We start from the raw sequence: 21,731 nt of genomic DNA, 5'->3' as shown, positions 1-21,731 counted from the left end.
CATATTCCCTGATTTGATGCCTCATAACACGCTACGACCCTGCCGCCATGGTGGAAGAAGCTACAAGTGTCCGTTTGACACTTTTCCAGATATAGCTCCTCCACTAACAAGAAAATGTAGCCCGATGTAGACCTTCGCTATCTTGGCATCCAAATAAATCGAATCGAATACCCTACGACCTCCAAATGATCGATTTCCGTATGTGAGCATGTAATCTTTTGTTCTCGAAGATACCTCATAACCCTCTTGGGCTGTATCCAATGGTCCATACCAAGGTTGCTTAAATATCCGCCTAACATCCCAACAATGTACGCAATATACGGACGCGTACATACCGAAGATACATTAGACTCCCTACAACCGATGCATAGGGAATCTTTTCATTTCGAATTTCAAGGCTGCTTTTAGGGCATTGTCTAAGACTGAATTTGTCTCCTTTAGCAACAGGGGTATCACCTGGTCTACAATCTTGCATGCCAAATCTTTTGAGTACTTTATCGATATAGCTCTTTTGTGATAATCCAAGAATACCCCGAGAACGATCTCGACGTATTTGAATTCCTAATACAAAAGAGGCGTCACCAAGATCTTTCATCTCAAATTGCTTAGATAAAAATCTCTTGGTTTCGTGCAATAAGCCTATATCATTAGTAGCAAGCAATATGTCATCGACATATAGAACCAGAAATATGTATTTACTCCCACTGAACTTGTGATATACACAATCATCAATAATATTCATCTCAAAACCAAATGAGATAATTACTTGATGAAACTTGTGATACCACTGACGAGAAGCTTGCTTGAGTCCATAGATGGATTTCTTTAATTTGCAAACCATATTCTTTGGGTCACCAACCACAAAATTTTCTGGTTGCTCCATATAAATTTTCTCATCAATGTCGCCATTGAGAAACGCTGTTTTAACATCCATCTGATGTAACTCAAGGTCAAAATGAGCAACAAGTGCCAATATTATCCTAAAAGAGTCTTTCGATGAAACCGGAGAGAAAGTCTCTGTATAATCAATGCCTTGTTTCTGAGTATAGCCTTTTGCTACAAGACGTGCCTTAAATCTCACCACATTACCATATTCATCCTTCTTGGTTTTAAGTAACCACTTACAACCAATTGGTTTTACACCTTCTGGTAATGGGACAACTTCCCAAACTTTATTGTCTTGCATAGACTTATTCTCTTCATCCATGGCATCAATCCACTTTTGAGAGTTAGAACTTTTCATGGCCTGATGCAAGTTGATTGGATCATCTTCCATCATTCCAATTTCATCCTCATGTTCTTGAAGAAATACAAAATAGTCATCTGAAATAGCATTTCTTCTCTCTCTTGTGGACCTCCTTAATGGCTCTTGTTCTTGAGGGTGTTGAATTTGTTCTTCTGGAACAATAGCCTCATTTTGATTTGGGAGTTGTTCAACATTATCTTGTTGAGGTTCCGGATTCATTTCTTGATCAATGACAGGTGTGGAAGCTTTGAACATTGTCTAAAATGATAGTAGGAACTGAGTTTGAATTCAATTCCTCCTCAAAAACAATGTCTCTAACCTTATTTCTCCCCCAAATTCAACATCCTCAAAAAATGTTGCAGTTCCCCTCTCAAAAATATTTCTGACAATAGGATCATAAAACTTATAGCCCCTAGATCGCTCAGAATAACCAATAAAGTAGCTGCTAACTGTTTTGGAGTCCAATTTATTTTCATGTGGCCTATAAGGCCTTGCCTCAGCTGGACATCCCCAAATGTGAAAATGCTTTAGACTAGGCTTTCGACCTGTCCAAAGCTCATAAGGTGTTTTTGCAACTGCTTTACTTGGTACTCTATTCAGAATGTAAGCTGCTGTCTTTAATGCTTCTCCCCAGAGGGACTCAGGTAAGGTAGAATGAGCGATCATGCTCCTTACCATATCCTTAAGAGTCCTATTTCGTCTCTCAGCAACACCATTCATGCTAGGTGATCCTGGCATGGTGTACTGTGGGACAATACCACATTCCTCTAGGAATTTAGCAAATGGTCCTGGACGTTGTTCACCTGAGCCATCATATCTACCGTAGTACTCACCACCACGATCAGATTTGACGTTCTTAATCCTTTTGTTGAGTTGATTCTCAACTTCAGCTTTGTAAGCTTTGAACACGTCCACAGACTGAGTTTTTTCATGAATGAGATATAGGTACCCATAACGTGAGTAATCGTCTATGAATGATATAAAATATTGTTGACCATTCCAAGATGCCGTAGGGAATGGCCCACAAATATCTGTGTGAATCAATTCTAAGACTTCTGAAGCTCTATTGGCACCTAATCTCTTAGTTTTGGTCTGTTTTCCCTTGATACAATCTACACAGACATTGAAATCTGTGAAGTCAAGAGACTCTAAAATGTCATCAGACACAAGACGCTCAATTCTACCTCTTGAGATATGACCTAAGCGTTTATGCCATAATGACGCTGAATTTTCTTTATTTAATTTGCGTTTAGTACCTCGTGATTCCACATGCAAGGTTTCATTATAGGATGCAATTGTTTCTAACAAATAAAGATTGTCATAAGTATTCAAATAACCAGTTCCAATAATATTTGAATTTAAAGACAAAGTAAACTGATTGTTTCCAAATGAACAACAATATCCAAATTTGTCCAACAAAGAAACAGAAACTAAATTCCGCCTAAAAGACGGCACAACAAAAGTGTCTTTCAAATCCAAATAAGAAACCAGTTCCTAATAACAATCTGAAATGCCCAATTGCTTCCACTTCCACCGATTGACCATCGCCCACAAAGATGTATCTTTCACCATCACTTGGCTTTCGGTAGCTCAGGCAACCCTGCATAGAAACACTTATGTGAGTAGTAGCACCAGAATCTATCCACCAAGTGTTTCTAGGTACTGAAACTAAATTAACCTCAGAACAGACCAAAGCAAGATTAATACCTTTCTTTACACGCCATGCGTGATATTTGGCACAATCTTTCTTCACATGTCCAGGTTGGTCACAAAAGAAACAACCCTTAGAATCCTGTTGTTGTTTCTTTTGAACTGGACCCTTAGCAGCTTCATTCTCAAATTTCCTTTTCTTGCCCTTATCCTTAGGAGTAGTGGCCAAATGAGCACTTTCGGTTTTGTCCTTTTTCAACCTTTCTTCCTCTTGCACACAATGAGAAATAAGCTCGTTGAGAGTCCATTTCTCCTTTTGACAGTTGTAACTAATTTTAAATTGGTTAAACTGTGGAGGAAGCGTTAACAAAACCATGAGTACAAGTACATCATCTGAAAGCTCAATCTTAAGTGTCCTTAATCTTGAGACAATATGATGCATTTCCATAATGTACTCCCTTACATTTCCTTGACCCTTATACTTCATGTTCATTAAAGAACCAAGAAGTGTTGTCATTTCAACCTTATCGTTTTTAGCAAAACGTTCCTCAATTTGTTCAAGGAAATTTTTAGCCATAGTAACCCCTTCGGATTCTGTGCCCCAAAAGGCTTCTGGAATGCTGTGTTTCATAATCATTAGACTCATGCGATTTGAACGATCCCACCTCTCAAATTCCCTTTTATCATCATGGGAACTTTCCTTAGTGAGAGGTGCAGGTTGTTCATTCCTTAGTGCATGGTCTAAATCCATACATCCCAGAACTATAAGTAGGTTCCTTTTCCAATCCTTGAAATTGGTCCCATTAAGCATAGGAATAGAATTAATGTTAGCAGATATTGAAGCAGCAGAAGATGAACTAGCTGAATATAGAACAAATAAAACAAGCTCACATTAATATGCATAATTAAACAATAAATTCAAAATTTGGTTAATCCCATCTCAAGATACCAAACACACATTAATATCAAGTCTTTGGACAGTAATATTAACTGTAAGCGGTACTCTCGGTGTAGCAATCAAATATTGACAATAAAACTGTGTCAAACAATAGATTAATCTTTGGACTAACGTATTGCTCACACAAAATACCTTATAATTGTCACACATTTATCGCCACAGGTATGTTTGAAATCTAGCAAAATATTCACTTACCTTTGGGCTAGTCAATATAAGCATCAATTACAAACACACAACCAACCTAATATTTAAATAAATTAATCTACACAAAAGAGGTCACTTTGGCGACGTATTGTTTTAATTAATTTATTCAAAATATTAGTCCTAAACCAACACCAAAATTTAAATTTAATTGTTTCCAAAATATCTTAATTAAAATAAATTGTACCTTAGCATATATACTGTAATATATAATAATAAAAATAAAACTGTATATGTATATAAAATAGGTAAGCTAAAAAAAAGATTATATATTTATATATACAAACTTATGATCTTGCTTTCAATTGCAAGAAAGGCCACATTAACATTATATATGTACATATCTTACTGAAGCCATTTAACCGCAGGAAGAAAAAAAAAATAATAAATAAATAAAATAACATCAGGAAGATGCAATTCAAAAAACTGAATATATATTATATAAACCTGATATACATGTAGCCGAACATACATATATGGGGAAGTTACATACACATATATCCAAGCCAAAATAGTACACACATATATATAATATGACTCAATGATCCGAAACCGATAAAGCATAACAGTCAACGACAATCAACAAAATATATATATTCACTTTCAATTGTATATAACACCACCCAACACAAAATTAATCACCCAAAATATTTACACCATACGGAAGAATAGAAAATTTATGATCAAGAAACCTTAATTTAAAAAATCTCAAATTTCATAAACAAAATCATCAGATCTTCAATCAATTTAACAAAGGTGGCTCTGATACCACTTGATAGGATTTATAAAACACTCAAAGAAATATATAAATCACAGATCCAAACATATTCCTAAAAGTGCTTTAATATAGAAAACCCTAAATCATAAATCTATAAAGCCTTTGCTAAATTAAAGAAGAAGAAGATGATAAAATATGAGCGGAAGCACTAACCTGAAGCCATTGTTGGAGATTGTAGAGAAGGTTTTGATCTTCCAAGAATACACTATTTTCTAGAGTATTTTCTCTGATGGGGAAGGAGAGAATACAGAACCCTAGTGTTTCTTGGGGACCACTACCTATTTATAGAGTCATCTTAGAATAACTCTTGGGTATTTATAATTTGGCCCCTCAACAAATTATAAATTAACTTATGGTATCTACACATTAATTCCATGACACTTTAATACCCTTTTGATACCCATAACATAATTGGTCACTTAATTTTGTATCACACTTTATAATAGCATATACATTATACATATGTGCCCACAAATGATTTTTAATCCAACAATTATCTTTTTGTGTTTTGACTGAAATTGACTTTGAGAAATTTATTTAGGAAAGGGTAAGAAAAAGGAAAAAGGTAAAGAAAAAGGCTTAAAGGAGTGACAATAAAAACATCCCAAACATTTAATAGTTCTAAAAAATTACAGCAGTGATTTTAAATGTAAGAAAATGGCCAAAGTCCCAAATTGCTGCCATTATGACTTCTATTTTTGGTCATTAAAAGTAAAAAAGATAAAACTTTCTTTAAATCCAGCAAGTATTTGCCATTTTGGCCATTAAAGAACCAGATGACCCTAGCTGAAATTATACCTTAAAATTCCATTTACGAAGATGATTTTGTTCAGCTTTAGACACCTAGTAAAACAGCCAAAAGGAGCTGCTAAGCTCTACAATCTTCATTAGCAGTAATGGGGTTTAATATATAGGCTAATTAATAATTTTTCCCCCTTAACTTTGACATGTACTAAATCGTGCCCCTGAACTTTTTTAACCGTAAAAAATTCCCCAAACTATTGAGATTGTTAAATTTAAGGACTTTTGTCTAATTTTAGTAAAAAATTCTAACATGAATGAAAATTCAAGGGACATGATTTAGTACATATCAAAGTTTGAGGGGCATGATTTGGTAGATATCAAAGTCTGAGGAGCATGGTTTAGTACATAAACAATCATTGAATCAGTAAAATTGAATGAAATTAGACAAAAGTCCTTAAATTTAACTATTTCAATAGTTCGGGGAGAATTTTTAACGGCTAAAAAAGTTCAGGGTCACAATTTACTACATGTCAAAGTTTAAGGAAAAATTACTAATTAACCTATATATATATATATAATATTATTTGTTCTCTACAATCTTCATTAGCGCTAAGAAGTATTAAGTTAGGAACAACGTATTTAAACCCAACACGACTAAAGAAAATTCACATCGAGCGGTATATTTGTTTTCTTAGGAAGAAATGAGATATTGGCTAGCTTCTTATACTGAGTCTTTAATCTCAAATGATTCGTAAGACTAATTATAATAATAATTATTATTAAATTTATGTGTCTATGAACTTGAATCTCCAATCTTAAAACCTCTATCAGCAGCATAATCCACGAAGCTGTAAAGTGGTAAAGTAGACTCACCATATTTCTCAAAACCATCCAACTCTAGTTTGGCCTTAGCTCTAAGCTCTTCGGCTACTTCCATTGCCTTCTCAACACCAAAAACTTCCACATAGCTCTTACCTTTCTTCTTCTCCACTACCCCACCATTCTTGGATTTTAATTTCTCTTCCAGAATATCATCAACCAACTGATACAAAACCCCCACAGCTCTACCATACCTCCTCAGTCTCTCTATCTCATCCTCCTCTGCACCAGCTAGTAATGCCCCGCATACAGCCGAGCACTCACCCATCTCACCGAATTTCTTTTCTTGCGCGAATTCAACGAAGTTTGGCCCGCCCTCCAGGTCAAGGAACTGCCCAGCTGCCATGCCTGTAGACCCAACAGCTCGCGCAATCTCAGTGATCACGCGGAGGACCCGGGGCTCGGGTACCAGGTTGGAAGGTGTGTTAGAGACAATGTGGCGAAATCCCAACGGGAAGAGAGCATCCCCAGCAAGAATCGCCATGTCTACGCCGTAGATTGTGTGGTTGGAGGGCTGGCCTCGGCGTGAGGGGTCATCATCCATACAAGGAAGATCATCATGTATCAATGAAGCTGCATGTACCTGTGAATTAACTCTAATTTTGTCAATTTTGAGGGTACTTTTTCTTTACAAAAAGATTATATAGTATTGTTTTGTTCAATTTTTTGTGTTGGATTGGGGGAACAGATTCTTAGATTAAACACAGATTCTCCTTTTTGAAAGGATAAAACCCAGAATTTAATGTTCTCGAAGTTGCTTCTGGTCAGTAATAAAAAAAAGAAAGAACCAAAACCGATTAATAAAAAAATGAACAAACAAAGAAAAGTGAGAAAAATCAATGCTAACTTGAAATTAATAAAGTAAGGTTTTTTAATCAAGATAAGAACGAACCATTTCGAGGGCACAAGCAGTGGGGAAAGCGGCGAGGCGGTCGGCGCCGAAGAGTTCACAGGAGGCGACGCACATGACAGGCGGAGATCGTTTGGCTCCCTTAGCGAGGACGGAGTAGCGCATGGCATGGTAGATCTGTTCAGGGTACTTAACCGGAATCGCTTCGTCGAGCTTTTGGTCAATCTCGGCTATGAGGGTCGTCCAATACGTCTTCAAATCGAATTGGGTCGACTTTGATTGGGTTGAAATCGACTGTGGTGAAGAACATCGAATTGGTAAGATAAACTTTCTGGGCTTCAATGGGAGGTAAAGAAGGGAAGAGGATGATAGTACTGAAAACGCCATTTCTGAGCGTTTTGGTTAAGGTTAATGAAGATGGCAAATTGGAATTGGATCACGCTTCCTCTGGTAGTGGTGCTGCTGCTACTCCTCGGAGAGAAGCAGATGAGATATGATTAGGTGTTTCGCGATCAGAGTAGATTGGTAACATGCGGGTATTCACTCAGTAGTCAACCTTAGCAGTTACCACTAGACTAATCCCCCTTTCCCACTTTTATTAGCTAGATACCATTAAGTTAGCTGAAAAAATGTCTTATTTTATTGAGGTGTCCTCTTAGACTATTTCTAATTGAGTGTTATAAATATTATGTATATACACTTTTTTTTTTTTATTTTTCAGTTCATATTCATAAAATCAAACTCCAGTAATAGTATAAATTGTATAATGTAGTTTAAATTTGACACATGCTAAAAAAATATATCAAATTTAACACAAAATATAATATAATCAAATTTTACATTATAATAAATATCTCTTTCTTATTTACACATGTGCCCCTTACTAATATAATTAATAACTTTTTGTATTTTTTTATATATTTTATATGGTTCTTATATACTTTCAATAAATTGGATCAAGTCCAAGATCTATTTTGTCTCTCGAAAGAATACCAATACAACTCACCCAAACGAGGTTTCGCCAAGGTTAGTTAGCATCTAGAAAGACTATCTCTATGTATGTGAATGAGGTCCTTAGCGTGTATCTAGAAGCCCAATACTAGTTTTTTGTTTTATCTAAATCGCAAAAAATCAGAAATTACTTTCAAAGAATTTTGGAAGATGAAATCTCACTAAATAAGAAAACTAAATAACTCGAAATCTGGTAATTAATATGTCAATGATTATCCATGAATACAACACGTGGTATAAACAGCTAACTTCGTGATAAGGCCACCACCACGTCAGCATACATAAGGCACATCATGCTTTGGGCTTACCAAATAAGTTCAAAGTCAATGCATTATTTGTAAACTCCCCCTTAGAGGAAAATGGGTAACTAGTATGACCTCTATCACACTATAAACACTAATTGAATCATTCATGCAAAGGGTTAAAAAATCTTGGCATACTTCCTCAAGCAAAGAATAGAATGCTTATACTTATTGTAATCTCTTAAGCTTTTCTAGCAAAATACTTAATAATATTGACTCGTGGACTAAGGCTTGCTAACGCCCCAATCATGTAAAAACTCTGAGTGTCTTCTTCATATATTTCTCTTTGAATTATATTTTCTTTAGCTTTTATATTTAATAATTGATTTTCTGAAAAACTCGGTAAATATTTGGTTCTTTCATTTAAGAGCTGAAGAAAGCAGTGATACCATCTAAGTTTATGTTCAATAATTATGGTACTCACCCAAACAAAATCTAGTCTTCATTACCAAGATGATGATGATCCAAAGACCGGGGTCGACAAAGATCCCACTGAGGTGACTAGTCACCAAAAAGGGAAAGATCAGTGTGATAAAACCAACCTTCATGATGAACCCATCGATAAAGGAGAAGAAGAAGTATCTTAAGATTTGGATCCCATAGGCCCAGAAGACGATGATGTCAATAAGGGAGATGAGCACCCTGAACTAAGTCCTAAAGTTGTTAGGATGGCTAAAAAAACAGAAGCAACTGAAAAAAAATTAGCAGAACAAGAAGAGTTTTCTCGACTGATGTTGGAGAAATTTGCGATGTTGGAAGAGATATTTGGAGGAGAAAACCAGAGTCATGACAAAAATATACCTAATGATACTAATCCTCAGGGGAACACTTCTAAGAAAACAAATCATAAAGATCCTGACCCTCATAATCCTCCTAAGGATAGAGGGAAGGGGAAAACAGGATAAACCTCCAAAAAAGCTGCTCCCAGTGATCGACAAAAGTGAGTGAATCCTGCCAAACAACCTCCTAAGAAAAAGAAAGGAACCAATACTTCAAGGCAAGGTCACCAGACTGATTCTAGAGGCAGATCTGCGCAAAAAGAAAACTCTCATGTATAAGCATGAAAGTCTTCCACTAAGAAAGATAAAAATGATATTGAGAATTCCACGAGTTGAAGTGATGATGTTAATGAAGTTCATCCGGTATCAGATGATAGAAGTGAAGTCTCTTAATAAATGATTATTGGGCACAATTGAATGCCAAAAAGAAGAAGGCTAGAAATGAGAAAGCCAGACCTCGTAGAATGACTTGAGAATTCACATCAATGATCAAATATGAGGAAGAGAGTCTCAATATGCAACCACTCAACATCTAGAACGTAAGATTGAGGAATAAACTTGGATCACGGTGTGCATCTCCCGAAAGTAAAATGGAACTGTTTTGACTTGGAAGACGAGGACGCATAACCATGTGTGAAGAGAATCATAGATGCACAGTTGTCGGAACACTTTAAAATGCCACAAATGGAGTTTTATGAAGGAAGAATGGACCCCAAGGACCATCTATCAAAATATACTAGAATGATGCAAGTGGCAAAAGCAAGTAATGATGCAAAGTGCCTTTGTTTCTCTTTAACTTTGTCCAAGTCCGCAGAAGACTAGTGGGAAAGATTATCTCCTGAATCTGTTTGTAAATGGAAGGATCTACAGGTTATTCTTAAGAAACAATTCATAGCAGCAAAGGATTTCGACTTGGACGTTAGTTGTTTGACAAATATCAAGCAAAAACCTAGAAAAAGCCTTAAGAAGTACATTTAACGTTACTTGTTTGTAAATGGAAGGATCTACAGGTAATGCTTAAGAAATAATTCATAGCAGCAAAGGATTTTGACTTGGACGTTAGTTATTTGAAAAATATAACCACTTAAGGGTAAAATGGACCAAAACTATAGCTCTGAATAATCTCGACATTCTAAATGTCTAATTATCTTGCCCCGCTAATTCTAAGATACTCAACTGTATCTAAGTAACTCTAATGACCAAATCGTTGCATTTTATTGTTATCGGGCCTAAAATATGAAGAATTAAAAAAAATTCATATACAATGCATATAATACACCTAGAATTCAAATATATCTCCATAATTGAGAAATTATTTTTTTAAGACTTATTTCTGACAATAATCTATAATTTCCTACTAAGAAGCAGATAACCATAAATTAATAATTAAATCCTTAATTATCTTCGAACTCTTATGATTTAACTATGCGGTCATTACATTATAACAACCATGGGGTATTGGAAATTTGAATCTTAAGACTGTGTTTCACTTACACTATAAATGTAGGTCTTTGAGTTCACTTTGATGACCAATGAGTTTCTATCAAATAGAGCATCTTGCTAGAAACAATACAAGCTTGATAAATTCAAAAAACTATTTTTATTTCTTCATCCAGAAGTGCTTGTGGTAGGGAAAAATAAACTTTTGAACAAAGGTATAAAACATTGTTCAAATTTTGGTAATTTCCCTTCTTATCACTTGTGATTGTGATCTTGAAATTGTTTTCACATTTTGTTTATATATATATATATGGAATATATATATGCTATTTGCTTGTTGCTTATTGCATTGAGTTTGTAATTTTTTTTTATTTCTACTATTCTCTAATTTATGTTTATCTATGTTATAGAGTTATAATGTTATTTTATTAATGTTATCGTCCTTTATTTTTTGTTATTGAGTTGTAATCTTGTTGATTTAAGTATAACTTTTTTCAACAGTACTGTTAGACCACTAAAATTATACTGCTATGATTTTTCTAGTCAATCTGCCGAATTACTACTGTTGTGGATATTTATCACTGTTAATATTATAACACATTCATATTGCACACATATAACAAATTTTCTATAATTAATTGCTAACCTCATAATTACTTATTTTCTATAAATAAGTCTTTATCTATAATTATTTATATTATTCTATATTTTATCCTAATTCTAATTAATTTTTATATCTATTTATTTTATACTATCTTTTCATAAAGAGAAAGTTCCAATTTAAAATTCATCACCCATAATTGTCACAAAATAGGCATATTATACATGTGGTTGCAGTATGTAGAAGAAATATATAAATAAATATTTTTTTGAGTGAGTATCTAGAAGAAATCTTCTTACTTATATAGTGGAGCTAAACTTTATATTAAGAATTTTATTAATATATCTTTGTATGGATCATACAAAAGTACTGAATACGTCCCATTGGGGCGATTATATATATTCCATTCACGTTATTGTTGAGGCTTAATTAATTAATTATTTTATCTTTAGAATTATATTTACATTTATGTAGATTTGATTGGTGATTTTATATCAAAAAATGCTGAGGGGCACTCTATGATATTATGTAATTCAAGAGATGATATATTAATAGTATAAATTAATATCGAGTCTCACATAATTTAATTTAATAAATAATATAAAAAATAATTAATCAATTACAATACAACGCATTATATAATAGTAATATTTTTTTATACATGTGATTGTGTGTACTTTCCTGCTATTATATTTATATTTTTGTGTTATATATTTTGTAAGAAAAAAAGTAAAAGAGTGCCATTAAAAAAAATAGTTAACCTCATATTTTCATGTCTTACTCAAACTTATATTTTCCTTGTCTCAAGTACAAACTCATATTTTTTTTTTTATACCAAGCTAATTAAAATGCTATTTACGAATATATATATGCATTGGTTGGTTTAGTCGACCAGTGGTAGTATATATATTTTTACCAATATAATATAAATATTAAGTTACAAATATTCAATTATAACACGTTCACTTAAAAAATAATAAAAGCTAATAACCTATCTAATAATTTTTTCAGTTTGGTCAGGTACAACCAATCCATACTAATCTTTATTATTATTGTTGTTAATGTTTGGTGTTGAAATAATTAGATTAAAAAAAAATAAAAGTATACTATATATATTTTAAGATTAAAAGCATTATAGTCTTCCTAGTCTAAATTAATACTAAAAATTTGAACATAACATAAATATAAATTAAATAAACGTTAAAGTATTAAATAAATTTTCTTAAGAAAATAGAAAAAAAAAAATATATGTATTAATGTAGTATAGATTCTAATTAAATGTAAGTGCAATTGATTATATTTTGAATTTTATTTTTGATAAATATATGTCTTGTTGCTTTAGTAGTTAGATGAGATTAGATTAGATTTTGAGGTTTAATTTGATTGGATCGGATAATAATTTTTTATATCCAATTACTATAATTAGCCAGATTGGATAGAATTAGAAGAAAAATATTAGAGTGGATTGAATATCTAACCCTAATCCTTACACTATTGGAGTGAAAAAGAAAAAGAATATGAAAAAAAATGTTGATGGCATGGTTAATATCTTAAATTTCTCAATATTTTATTATTTTGACATAAAATAAGAAAAATTAATTATTTAATAATAATAAATAGGCTAATTAGTAATTTCCCTCCCATGAACTTTGACATGTACTAAATTATGCCTCCTGAACTTTTTTGGCCGTCAAAAATTCTCCCTAAACTATTAAGATTGTTAGATTTAAGGACTTTTGGTTAATTTCATTCAATTTTACTGTTTCAGTGATTATTTATGTACTAAACCATGCTCCCCAGACTTTAATATCTACCAAATCATGTCCGTCAAACTTTGATATGTACTAAATCATGTCCCCTGAACTTTCATCCATGTTAGAATTTTTTTACTAAAATTAGAAAAAGTCCTTAAATCTAACAATCTTAATAGTTCAGGGGGAATTTTTAACGGCCAAAAAAGTTCAGAGGACATGATTTAGTACATGTCAAAGTTCGAGGGAAAAATTGCTAATTAGCTTAATAAATAATAATATAATATTATTTTAATAAATTTTTAGAGGTGTTTACTATTAAAATATTTAAAAAAAAAAAAAAAGCCAAAACAATATAAAAGAAAAGATAGAATAAAATATTATACTTTTAGGTGATAATACAATTACCAATTGGTGATAATACTTTTACATGTATTCCATGTTTTTTTACTCACCAATTTTATTGAGAATCATGAATTTTCCTCTCAAAATCAATTGATGGTGAGTGGATAACTCATGTTCTTATTCATGACTCAATACTAATACTTTTACATTTATTCCACTGGAACAATGTCCAGAATACTCTTATTCTTAATTTATTATTTAAAGAAGGGAATCATATTAGGCTGGAAAAGCCTCAATAACAGAAGACACAGCACCATCAATAGATCTAACGTTGTATCGTGTGAAACCTGCTTGGTGAAGAACGTAAACCCATTCATCCAAGCTCCTCTCTTTCCCTTTGTTCGTATGAGCCATCATTGTCATATCAAGAAACAAACCCACATCTTTTAGCTCCAGCTCTTTTTTCATAACATTTTCCTCTAATTTATTGTTTTCAATCACAGATTCCACAATTATCACCTTCCCTTTCTCCGGAATAGCTTCCTTACACTTCTTTAGTATTTGAATACACTCTTGGTCTCCCCAATCATGAAGAACCCACTGCATAAAAATATATGTTAATAATTATTTATATATATGCTAATTAGGATTTTTAACTCCTAAATTTTGATATGTACTAAATCACGTTCTCTGAACTTTTAAGATCGTTAAAAATGCCACTGAACTATTGAGATTGTTGAATTTAAGGAATTTTTTCCAATTTTAATAAAAAAAATCTAACATTGATGAAATTTTAGGGGTATGGTTTAGTACATGTCAAAATTCGAGGGACATGATTTGGTAGATATCAAAGTCTGAGGAGCATAGTTTAATACATAAATAATCACTGAAATAATAAAATTGAATGAAATTAGACAAAAGTCTTTAAATCTAACAATCTCAATAGTTTAAAGTGAATTTTTAACGACTAAAAAAGTTCAGGAGTATGATTTAGTATATGTCAAATTCTAATTATAACCTTATATATATATATATGTATGTGTGTGTATGATTCTTACACTAACACGTATACGTACCATAAGAAAAGCAGCATCGGCTTTAGGAACAGAATCAAACATGTCACCACCAACATGGACAACACCGTCAGATTTTAGCGCAACAGACACAACATGGGGAAGATCAAAGTTAATTCCTTGATTAATCCAAGGACAACCCTTAACCAACAGCTGCAGAGTGGTTCCATTCCCACCGCCAACATCAACTATGCTACCGACACCATCAAACACATCCAAACAACCGTTTAGTATAGCAGCTACAGTGACCCTAGCATTGCAGGCCATGGCTTCATTGATGAGCTGGCTGTGGTCAGGATTGGCTGCCGCGTAGCTCCATACATCCACGCCATTCGCCGCCTCAAATGGTGTCAAAGCATCAGTTGCTTCCGCCTTGACACGAGCGCTAAGGCCGTGCCATGGCGCCAACATAGGGTTGCTGCTCTCCATCAACACAAACGAAGCCATGCTTCTTTCTCCGGACTTGATTAGGAGTCTTGAGAGGGATGTTTGTACGTATAGACATCCTTTGTCATTAACGGTGTCGTTTTTGATCTCTTTGAATATTCTTCGGTTGACCAAAAATCTCATGATGCGGTGAAGGTTATGGGGATTGCAGCTTAAGGCTGATGATAAGTCCAAGAGAGAGATGGGGCGTCCATGGCTTTCGATGGTGTCAGCTATTCCCAACTCAATGGCACATTTCACTACAGCCATTTCTACGAACCCGAATACATATTTATAGATATCTATTCTTGCTCGCTCTTCTTCTTCTTTCTCATTTAGTCTCAATGTCAGTTCATCATGATGATCTCCTTCTTGTATTCCATCCATGATAAGTACTTTGTATGACTTGTGTGGAGTTTTGCATTCAAGGTATAGTTATATATATAGGACATGTTTGTAATATATAGCACATTATTGGCATGTTCCCATATTTTTTTATACCTTAATTGTGGATCTAGAGGTGATAGAGTTACAAAATATGATAGTGGAATGGTGGGATATAAATATATATATTAAAGTAAATTAATAATATATATATATATATATACTAGATCAGAGTTACGTGGCGAGCCACGTAAATATTAGTTTTATATAAGTTCTAGTAGTTTTTGTTTAAGAATTCAATATCTAAGCAACAACAACAACAATGGTAGATAGATCTATTTAAGTTTTTCATATTTGTAAAGATTATAAATCTAAACTTTTAATTTTTTTGATTTGAGATTTTGAATTGTTCTGATTTATTTGTTTATGAATTTATTGAAATACTTGAATATTTATTTGTTCTGATTTTGAATTGTTCTGATTTATTCATACTTGAATATTTATATTGATGATTGTTAATGAAATTAGTCTGTAGCTTTATGTTTCTAGAAAAAAAAAAAGTATTTTTTAATATAGAGTTTAAATTTTATATTGATGATTGTTAATAAAATTAGTCTGTAGCTTTATGTTTCTAGAAAAAAAAAAGTATTAATTTTATATAGAGTTTAAATTTAAATTTATATAAATATATTTATTTTTAAAAAGAGTTATTCATAAAAAAAAAAAAATCACATAAATACATAAATAAACTAAAAAAATTATCAAGTCTATGGTGGCTTAAATTTTCGCAGAAACTATATATTTGTCGACCTAATTCATCTTATATGCTAATGTGAAACTCACACTCACAAATTCATAATTTAAAAAAAAAAGACATATATATATATAATATAATTATATAATATATATACATAAAAAAAAATATATACAAATGGAGAGTACGACACGAATAATTTAAACCGACAATAATCTAAACCGACAATAAATAACAGCAACAATAATAAGAATAAAGTAGATTAACAAACACGGAAGCTTCAATAATTTAACAACATACAAAGCTAAATTTGAAATTAAGAATAATAACAAGAAAATTAAAAGAGAGAATTGATAACAACGATGAGAGGTGGAGGTTAGGATGCATTTGACGTGAAGGAATGTGAAGTAATTCAACTAACAACGATATATGTACATAATTATATATCTTTATATAAACGATTACGAACCCGTGAATCTTTTAGTTATACATATATAACATATATTACATATATTCTTTTAGTTATACATATATAACATTGTTACATGTATATATTAATATAATTTCAAAATAAATATTTGTAGCCAAAAGAAGGATGATTTCAATGATCGAAAAGAATAAAAACAAAAAACAAAAACAGAAATTAAAAATTGGGTAATTAATTATGTATTGGGAGCACACCATCATCTTCCACGAGTAATCTTATATTTTACAATTGGCTTTATATTGGCTCTGGCTTCACAATCAACACTCATCCACGCGTTGAATTCCTCTCTACTGTTTCCCAACACCAACTTCGAATCTTTTATACCCTAAAAACCTATACCGGAGTGCAAAGCTATAATTGCGGTTGTTGATCGTTATAAATTAGAGCGAGAGAATTATTGGGTTAAGATAATTTGATAATTTGGAGATATACGGTTTGTTAGAGAGATTTGTGGTTAAGATAATTTTTTTTAATTTAAAAAAAAGATTGTTTAATTTTTTGGATTTAATTATTGGGTTTATTTGTTAACGGGAGATAAACCTATTAACATCGTTAAATTTAACAGAATATTCTTTTTATTGTGAAGGTATATTCTGTTAAACCAAGAATTGCCGTTAGATAGGCACTTTTAATATATAAAGATATATTTGGAGAAAGTTTTAATGGTTATATTTTTATTGTAAAGATGGTTACAATTTTTTTAGTCATTGAATCACTATTAAATAATTGTGATTAATTTGAAAATTAAATAAAAATTAATAAACTGATATTAACATGTTAATATATTTCCTTATAAAACTTTAATTCAAACTAATTATATTTTAAAATTGAATTAAGTATAATTATTAATTAATTTTTTGTAATTTATTATTAAATAAGGATCTTTTAGCAATATATTTTTTTTACACTTAAAGTATTTAAATTTTTATAACAAAACTCTTTATAATTTAAAATTATACACATATAATTTCATAATTAAAATTTTATTATATTTATAATTTTAACTTAAAATTATTACTCTTAATTATTAAATTTTTATATTTATAATTTAAAATTATACACATATAATTTCATAATTAAAATTTTATTATATTTATAATTTTAACTTAAAATTATTACTCTTAATTATTAAATTTTTTTGATTTGAAAATTTAAAAGTAAAAAATAAAATAAAATACGGTGAGAACCAATGCGGTGAAAAAGAAGAAAGAGACTTAATGTCATGCAGCATTTGTATTAGGCCTACAATATGGAGAAAGTGTTTTAATTCCTACTTCCCTCCAAGAGTTTTCTTTGTAAATGTGTCAATGTTGAACGAGGGATTTGGTGACTTAAATATATGTTTTGCCTTGATTTTTGGATAACCCTTTATTGGGTACATTATTTTTTTTTTTCCATGATTTGAAATTTGAGTATACCTTCATGCCTTCCACGAATATTATAGTTTATTTATTACTCGGACCTTTAATTGTTTTTTCTCTTTTACTTTTGCTTAATCTATTTGGAACTTTCAACTGTATTGGTTTCTTTCAATGTTTCTTTTCTTCTTTCTACATTACTAACCTATGTGACTGATAAATCTTTTGCTCGACTATTAATTAACTTTTCTCGGTGTCAAATTCTCTTTTCTAATTAAATGCTTGATTTTGTGGGATTAACTTGAATCAATTGATTAGTATTAAATAATTATAATTAAATAGTTTAATTGTTAAAATAATTATAAATATTATAATTAGAAGACTTAATTGTTAAAATAATTATAGTAGGGATTTATATATAAATAAAAAAATATTTATAAATTGTAATTGCTAAGAAATGTCTTCTTAAATATTTATTTAATTATTTAAAAAATAGTTAATTATAATTAATTAATTTTAAAAATAGAATCTTTACATATTCGTAACTTGCTATTACAGGTAAAAAAATGTAATCATAATAGTTACAATAAAAATGTAACATTTAATAGTCATATATAGTTATTAAATTCAATAAGTGCTTTTTCACTTTTTGGCATCTTCATTTAAACAAGATAATTCAATAAATACAATATTTTATATTAAATATAAATCATTATATATAGGGATACGATTTTCTCTCGTGATGTACTTTCACGGAATGTATTCCGTGGTACATTAGATGGGTCTCAGGGTACATTAAATGAGTGTCAGGGTACGTTATTATTTTTTAACCTTAATTACCCCTAGATCAATCTCAGCCCTCAGATTAAATAACTCTCTCATCTAACGGCTGTCGTACATTACAGAATACATTCCGTGAAAGTACAATCACGAGACAAAATCATGTCCCTATATATATATATATAGATCAATATGCATAGAATATGCTCAGTTTTGAACTTGTGAAGTATTGCATAGAGTGAGAACAACTTACGTAATATATTATAACACAAAAATGTCAGGGGGTCAGCTGCCCTTGCCCCATGTAGGTCCGCCGATGTATTTTAAGGTAATAAATATTATCATATTCTTTTTTATTTTTAATTAAACAATAACCCAAATTATAATTTTTTTTTTCTCTAAACTTTTTAGATTGTTAAAAATTCTCCAATTATTTAGATTGTTAAATTTAAAGAGTTTCGTCCAATTTTATTAACAGAAACTTAAAATTAATAAAAGTTTAGGAGCACAATTTGGTACATAGACAATTATCACGCTAGTAAAATTTAACAAAATTTGACACAAATTCTTAAATTCAACAATCTCAATATAGTCTAGGAAATCTTTTAACGGACTGAAAAAATCCGAGAGACACGATTTGATCCATGTCAAATTTGAGGATAAAAATCCTAATTAACCTATTATTCTTTTATTATATACATTTTTTAATATTACTTTATTAGATACTAAATTATAAAAAAGGGTAAATATCGTTTTGGACCTTGTGTTTTGTAAAAGTTACCAATTGGACCTTCTATGTTGTTAAATGACAAAATAGATCCTATATTTTTCAAAATGGTACAAATAGGACCTTGAACTGATTTTTTGTCAAAATAAAATTTATTAATAATCTAATCTAAAGGTGTTATGACAAAACTATTTACATTTTCTGTATCTGTTCGTGTTAGGAATTGTCTTCAAGTTGATTATATTAGAAAGAAAAAAAAAAGTTGTCAAAAATTAAGCTCGAAAGCTCAGAAGAACTTGAAAAAGTTTGATTACTTTAAAATAGAACAAATTCTAAGAGAACAAAACTCTAATGTAGATGCCTTAGCAAAAGTGGCATCTTAATTTGACCTCGATAAATTAAACTTGGTCCCTATGGAAGTACTGGACGAGCCAAGTATATGTGAGAAAGAGAAAATTGACATGATAGATCTGAGTCCTACATCGATGACCCCTATTGTCAAATATTTGTTAGATGGAGAACTTCCCACAGACAAAACTGAGGCACGAAAGCTTCTATACACAATTCCTCGATATACAATAGTCGATGAAAAATTATACAGAAGAGGATCTTCTATACCTCTACTGCGATGTGTATTACCAACAAAAGCTAACGAAATTATTAGAGAAATTCATGAAGGTTTTTCTGGAGATCATACAAGTTGGCAAAGCTTATCTAAAAAAATAATCCGTCAAGATTATTATTGGCCAACTATCAACTAAGACAAGCATGAATTTGTTAAACGGTGTGACAAGTAGTAACGGTTCTCGCATCGCATATACCCCGAGTATCACCCACTGAACTGAGAATGATGATCTCGCCATACCTATTCGCAATATGAAAAATCAACTTAATTGGGTCTTTAGTCATAAGTTGAGGTGGCGCAAAATATGTAAACGTAGAAGTCAGATTTCTTCACGAAATGAACAGAAACTGAACATTTAAGAGGCGTTTGGTTGGGAGGAATGAAAATATAGGAATAGGAATGGGAATAGAAATGGAATAAAAATTTAAAATGCATAAAAAAAATTGATAAAAAAGTAATTAAATTTTTTTTTCTTGTTACATTGGAATGGTCATTCCTTTCTTTTTAAAATGGAATAGTCATTCCACCAAAATGGTGGAAAGAGCATTCCATTGGAATAACCATTCCACCAAAATGATGGAAAGAGCATTTCATTGAAATATCATTCTAATACTTTAAACGCCACCTTATATCTATTAAATGCAAAAAAAAAAAAAAAAAAAAAAAAAAAAGAAATAAAATTATAACCTATAAAATTTTGAACTAAAATTGTAGGGCTTTACCCCAAAGGGAGCCCTTCCAGAAATTCTCGAAGGCCTAAGCATAACTCAGGCCTAAGAGGGGGTTTGGAAATAGTTTTCAACCAGCAATAGACGCGCCTCGGTTAGAACCTCACTAGCTGCGTCATTGCCCCAAGCGCAAAGATACTCCATACGTCATTTTAGCTGTCATTTTATCATGCAATAATATTAGTGATATAATATCGCTTTCCGATGTGGGACAAATTAGAGTACCGCCAATATCTATTGATTTAATCCCAGGTCCCAACCTTATCATCAACTACTACGCACGAGAATAAAAGGCTTAATTATTTTAATACCACACCAGATTTCAAACAAAATTATTGCTGACAATAGTATCTGTAGTACGCATTAAAAGCTAATGAAATGAAATAAACATGAATCACAACATACATTTCTTTTACCATATTTTAAAACAAATCAAAAAAAATATATTATAATATATATATGACCTAATTCCATTAGAAATAATTGATCTTCCATTGAAGTGTGGATTTGGTGAGACAAGACACTAATGGAGTGTTAACATGTTTATGAAATAATATAAAGCAATAAAGCTAAGAATTGAGATAATATCATGGTGACATCAATATAATTAATGGTTCCAATAATCACTCTATCACTCATATGTCATCGGTATTTCTTTGCTTTTTTTAAAAAAAAAAAAATATTTCGAATTTTCAGTGAATTTTTTTTTTTTTTTGGATTCTCAAAAAGTTTATTTATTTTGAGATAAAAGAAGATTCTTTTTAAATCTAAATCTTCAACAACTACTTGAGAAATAAGGCAAAAACTAGTTAAATATATAATCTTTTGTCGGTAAGAACAGTGGAAAGCAAAAG

The 21,731-nt window shown here is 31.3% G+C and overlaps 2 protein-coding genes and 1 non-coding gene across 3 annotated transcripts; all 3 read right to left on the bottom strand.

Annotated features, from left to right (window-relative positions):
• Positions 1-6,232: 6,232 nt before the first annotated feature.
• LOC115700182 (heterodimeric geranylgeranyl pyrophosphate synthase small subunit, chloroplastic) lies at positions 6,233-7,956 on the bottom strand. Its single transcript, XM_030627765.2, has 2 exons — positions 7,349-7,956; positions 6,233-7,039 (listed from the first exon to the last, which is right to left on the bottom strand). The coding sequence occupies exons 1-2, from the start codon at positions 7,691-7,693 to the stop codon at positions 6,371-6,373; spliced, it is 1,014 nt and encodes a 337-aa protein (XP_030483625.2). The 5' UTR covers positions 7,694-7,956; the 3' UTR covers positions 6,233-6,370.
• A 5,590-nt stretch (positions 7,957-13,546) lies between these two features.
• On the bottom strand, positions 13,547-15,583 carry LOC115700239 (acetylserotonin O-methyltransferase). Its single transcript, XM_030627833.2, has 2 exons — positions 14,612-15,583; positions 13,547-14,135 (listed from the first exon to the last, which is right to left on the bottom strand). The coding sequence occupies exons 1-2, from the start codon at positions 15,419-15,421 to the stop codon at positions 13,812-13,814; spliced, it is 1,134 nt and encodes a 377-aa protein (XP_030483693.2). The 5' UTR covers positions 15,422-15,583; the 3' UTR covers positions 13,547-13,811.
• Positions 15,584-20,863: 5,280 nt separating this feature from the next.
• LOC115703361 (U4 spliceosomal RNA) lies at positions 20,864-21,014 on the bottom strand. The gene has a single exon (XR_004009133.2). It is a non-coding gene; the product is annotated as a U4 spliceosomal RNA (small nuclear RNA).
• Between the last annotated feature and the right edge of the window lie 717 nt (positions 21,015-21,731).

Source organism: Cannabis sativa, chromosome X (genome assembly GCF_029168945.1).
Source record: "Cannabis sativa cultivar Pink pepper isolate KNU-18-1 chromosome X, ASM2916894v1, whole genome shotgun sequence".
Taxonomy (NCBI): Eukaryota; Viridiplantae; Streptophyta; class Magnoliopsida; order Rosales; family Cannabaceae; genus Cannabis; species Cannabis sativa.
Note: the sequence above shows the minus strand (reverse complement) of the source record. Positions and strands in the feature narration are given on the sequence as shown.